At 40.7% G+C, this 5,000-nt stretch overlaps 1 protein-coding gene across 2 annotated transcripts in view; it reads right to left on the bottom strand.

Annotated features, from left to right (window-relative positions):
* LOC113806326 (uncharacterized) overlaps positions 1 to 5,000 on the bottom strand; it is a 10,632-nt gene that overhangs the window by 395 nt on the left and 5,237 nt on the right. For both annotated transcript variants that reach the window (XM_070117747.1, XM_070117748.1), the window contains exon 5: positions 1 to 5,000. This exon is cut by the window's left edge and continues 395 nt beyond it; it is cut by the window's right edge and continues 366 nt beyond it. In XM_070117747.1, the coding sequence (XP_069973848.1) occupies positions 4,824 to 5,000 (177 nt within the window). In that variant the 3' untranslated portion in view covers positions 1 to 4,823.

The following is a 5,000-nucleotide window of genomic DNA, read 5'->3' as shown; positions in this document are numbered from 1 at the left end:
ACATTTTTTTTCTTATGTTCATGCAAGAACTTGTACAGGCCTATGTTCTATCACATAAACCTTGTAACAGCAGTACTAATGAAATGTATATGTATACTAGCTGTTTTTGTTGCAAAAAAAAAACAACAACACGTGTCTGTACTTGACTATACGAAAAGGTCTGAAACGTAAAGAAATATTTGTTTCCGTCAAAATCAAGGTGTCACTTTCCCAAATATAAGGACAACGGAATGTCACAAGCGATGCGAATGAATGAACTAGACGGAAAAGCTAGATATTTACGAGCCGTTTTCACAATAGGAAGAAAACCTTATATATCGTAAAGCAACATACGCAGTTTACCCCAAAAACTGTTTGTTAAGTCACACGTACGATGAATTAAACTTTATTTCGTGTTTGTCTGTCGGCTTTTGCCACATGAACGTACAGATAGCTCTCCATTGGAGAGATACGTGTGTGAGTGTATGTGTGTTGAGTGTGCGTGTGTGTATTTGTGAGTGTATGTGTGTTGAGTGTGCGTGTGTGTATTTGTGAGTGTGTGTGATTGTGAGTGTGTCTGTGATTGTGATTGTGAGTGTGTGTGTGATTGTGAGTGTGTGATTGTGAGTGTGTGTGTGTGTGTGTGTGTGTATTTGTGAGTGTGTGTGTGAATGTGTGTATGTGAGTGAGTGAACCTGTGTGTGTGTGTGTGTGTGTGTGAGTGAATGTGAGTGTATGTGTGTATGTGTGTGTGTATGAGTGAATGTGAGTGTCTGTGTGCGTGTGTGTGTGTGTGTGTGAGTGTGAGTGGATGAGTGTGCTTGACTTGACTGGAGGCAATCCTCGCCCGGGCTGCTATATACCTCTTTTTCTTGTCTTCTATCCACCCGCTTCTATTCTATATCTTCTATATTCCACCCACTTCTATCTATCTTCTATCCACTATCAATTTCGGAGGCAGGGGGATGGGGCAGACACCGCGCCTCCACTCTAGGCCTAAATATAGGTCCGACGGGAAAAGATTAGAGAAAAAAAATCCCTCGATTTCATTAGCGGAGAGAGAGAGAGAAAAAAAATGGAACGAAAAAAACAAAATAGATAAAGAAAAAAGAGGAAGAAAGAAAATAGAACGGAAGAAAAAAAGAAAAAGGGAGAAAGATGGAAAACAAAAACAAAGGAAGAAAGGGCAGCGCGGGCGAGTCTAAAAAGTCTTAAAACAAGCCATAACAAGCATAACTACCTTGTTCTGGCTGGGCGTCTAGGAAGCGCCAGGCAGAAGCTGATCTATCTAGGTGTGGCGCGTTATACATGTGTAGATACGGGGGTGTGTATAGTGCGAATCAGTAACGAATGTGTAATGTGTGAACAGCGTTATATGTGTGAATATATGTCGATAGTGTGAATAGCCGTAGAGTATTGGTAATATAGTATAACAGTTTATATATAGTTTAGACTAGGGTAACGTGGGCAATAGTTAACCTTGTGAGTAGGCCTACTTGTCACTATAGAAAAGACAATTTGCAAATACTTCTACGGTGAACACTTGGGAAATTGCATACTGCGTAAGCCTTGGACAGAGAATATGTACTATACAAGAGATTTCTTAGCTTGATTTTTCTGGTGTGATTTAGCGTGAGCACGTGCAGTTACCGCCATTACCAACTGGAACACTCCCATGGTGCGTCGACTTATTCTTTTCTGGCAATACATGCGTGGTATCCAGTATATTGTGAATGGAATCACATGGAGTATCAAGATTTGCCGAGAACATTAGGTCGGAAATTTCTAACAGGTCGTCGGAGATAGCGGTATTAAGGGAGACTGTTTCTAAAGATATCCCAAGTCGATATTCCTGTTTCAAAACGTGAATAATGGAGGGTAATGGATATATTGGATTTCACGAAGCTCCTAACCGGGTGGGGGGGGGAAGATGTCACCATAAACCTGTAAATGTCGAAACGTAATACATACCATTAAAAAAAAAACGTCTAAAACGATCTTTTTCTTAAAGACGAGCCAAACTTTTTCTTCCGAAAAAACAACAAAAATAACCGTATAATCAGAAAGCGTAGTGTAGCGCCGCGGTTTTCTTTTTTCCATTTACCGGCAATTATGAGGCCTCTGCATACTAAAATTTGTTCTATCCCACTCTATTTCTTCCGCTCTATAAGGTGGTGGTGTCCATTTTGCTCTATCTGCGCGCGCCGGTCTCTTCAACCGCTACCAACGGTAACACTTAAAAACATAAAATGTCATTTTCATGTATCCATTAATTTCTCTCTCTCTCTCTCTCTCTCTCTCTCTCTCCTACTGATCCTCATGGTGCAGCAGGGATTGGTGTACTAATTCCTGACATTGCTCTTCAAAAAAGTGTGCGAATTTCCAACTGGACAAGCACAACTGATGCCGAGTCAGTAGCAATATACCATGCCATCAAAAAAGGTACTGAACAGCAGCGACACCTAGCTGTCTTCTCTGACAGCCAGGGTGCACTATATAGACTTACAACATTTAGTCCAGAAAACATGGTAACTATCAATACCCTTCACCAAATCGCTAGCCTATCCGAGCAGGGTATACAAGTGTCACTATACTGGATACCTTCTCATATAGGAATATCAACCTGTGACAACGTAGATAAGTTAGCAAAACAAGCACTTTCCCATGAAGAACCATATTATGCATTACCGCTATCTATCAGTCAAATGAAAAAACGTGTTATCAGCTGTCTTCGAGATTATGAGGGCCAGGTATGGACCACCGAAAAACTGAAGAAAAGTGGACATGGTACCATCTGGCATTATGAAAGTATTGTCGGGTCATGTGATGCTGACAAACCATATAAATTCTACGATGGACTGTCTCGGAGACAGCAGGTCACGCTAACCAGGCTACGCTTAGGGTATCAATACTCTATACATTATGTACAGGATGCAGTTTTGGAGGCAAACCCAGTTACAATATCACCAATGCAAAATGTGTAAGGCGCCCAAGTCGCATAATCTTACACATTACTTACTTTGTTGCTCAAAAACTGCATCATATCGATCAAATAGCAATGTCCAGAGACCGGCACTTATTGATTATATTAATTTTATCATAGACACTGGTCTTGTCTTCGATATGATTAGGGATATAAAAGGTGTTTCACCTACTAGATGATGTGTGAATAATGTATGCATAATGACACAGCACTTCAGGAATGTAGAACTACTGCTTGACTAACAGACCTTTACATAAATATAAGCATAGCCAGTTGGATAGCATCTTACCCTGGCTTTTTGCAGGGCATGTACACTGTTCAGTAAATAAATATCATCAAATCAAATAAAAAATCTCTCTCTCTCTCTCTCTCTTCTAGTGCGATATATACACAGAAGAGGAACGGCCTGAACAACCAAGTAAGTGTCATTTAAGATTACTAAATAAGCAACTATGGCTTAAGACTGGTTTACTGCCTAAGAAGGAAGGGAGAACATTTTGGCTACAGAAACTTCTCGAAACACAATTTTAGGAAAGCAAGATTTAAAAAAAAACGGAATATGTAATAATTGATATGTCTAACAAATTCAAACATATATTTCTATTTCGCTTGAAATGACTATTTGGACTGTTAGAATATTTTTTCAATTACAAAAATCTAACAATTTGAGTAGTGGAAACCTTGCAGTACTGACCGGAATTCAGTAAAATCAATACAATTGCACTTTTAACGAGATTATATGTATATATGTATATTTATATACTTATATTCACTTTTATTCGAACATACGTATTTAAAATTTTGTTTAAACACGTATACACATTCACATACATACAGGGTATATACGTATATACATATGTATACGTTTTTTAATACACATATATAGTGTATGTGTGTGAATGAGTGAGTGAGTGAGTGTGTGAGTGTGAGTGTGAGTGTGAGTGTGAGTGTGTGAGAGAAAGAGAGAGAGAGAGAGAGAGAGAGAGAGAGAGAGAGAGAGAGAGAGAGAGAGAGAGAGAGAGAGAGAGAGAGAGAGAGAGAGAGAGAGAGAGAGAGAGAGAGAGAGAGAGAGAGAGAGAGAGAGAGAGAGAGAGAGAGAGAGAGAGAGAGAGAGAGAGAGAGAGAGAGAGAGAGAGAGAGAGAGAGAGAGAGAAAGAGAGAGAGAGAGGAGAGAGAGAGAGAGAGAGACAAAACAAACATCGAGGCTGGAGAATCAGAAACATTTTGAATATTTTTCACACCCAATAAAAATCAGCTTGTGCATCCCGCAAGCTCTATTGCAGACTCATAATCTACACATATTATGGTTATCTACACATTTTACTGAGAATAAAAACTCTTACTGTTTCATTCACTAAAGTTTAGGTGGCAAGCATTAATCTTGACAGTTGTAATTTGAATGGCTGGGACATTTTGATATAATTTCTTCGGTTTGATTTCCTTCCTGTTGTAGATATTTGTAAGATTATTTCAACCAATCACAGTCATCGTTACAGACACGTCTCTCATTCACGGAATACTACATACTATATATGTATAGCCAGATAAAATTGTCATCTCCAGTTGGAAATGTCCGCAACCGGATATGCATGTATGCGTGTGTACATGTATGTATGCATATACATGTGTATGCCTTTGTTCCTTTCAAAATAAGACATAGTACACGTTGAGTATGGAAATATGAGCATCTATTTCGGTTGAAAATCGGCCTCAACTGCAACCCCATTAACGACCGATGCCTTTTCCGCTTGTTCGGTCACCCAGGCGCCGATTGTGAACCGTAGGCGATGCTCCTCAGAGATCCCTCGGCGGCGCATGAGGCGAAACTCTCGCTCGCCCTCCCGCGCCCTCTCACACGGGTCTAGTAGTAGGCCGGGTACCCTCTGGAGTCAAAGCCGCGGCCATACTGCTGGGGAGGAGGGTACCCGGACCCGAGGCTGAGGTAGTCGTCATCCTCGCAGGGCTGAGGGGCCGGTGCATCCGATATCTTCCGGAAGCCTACTACAGCCTGTGGGTCCGATTTCTTGCGGAAGCCTCC

Source organism: Penaeus vannamei, chromosome 41 (genome assembly GCF_042767895.1).
Source record: "Penaeus vannamei isolate JL-2024 chromosome 41, ASM4276789v1, whole genome shotgun sequence".
Lineage (NCBI taxonomy): Eukaryota > Metazoa > Arthropoda > Malacostraca > Decapoda > Penaeidae > Penaeus > Penaeus vannamei.
The sequence above is the reverse complement of the archived record's forward strand: the minus strand, read 5'-3'. Positions and strand labels throughout refer to the sequence as shown.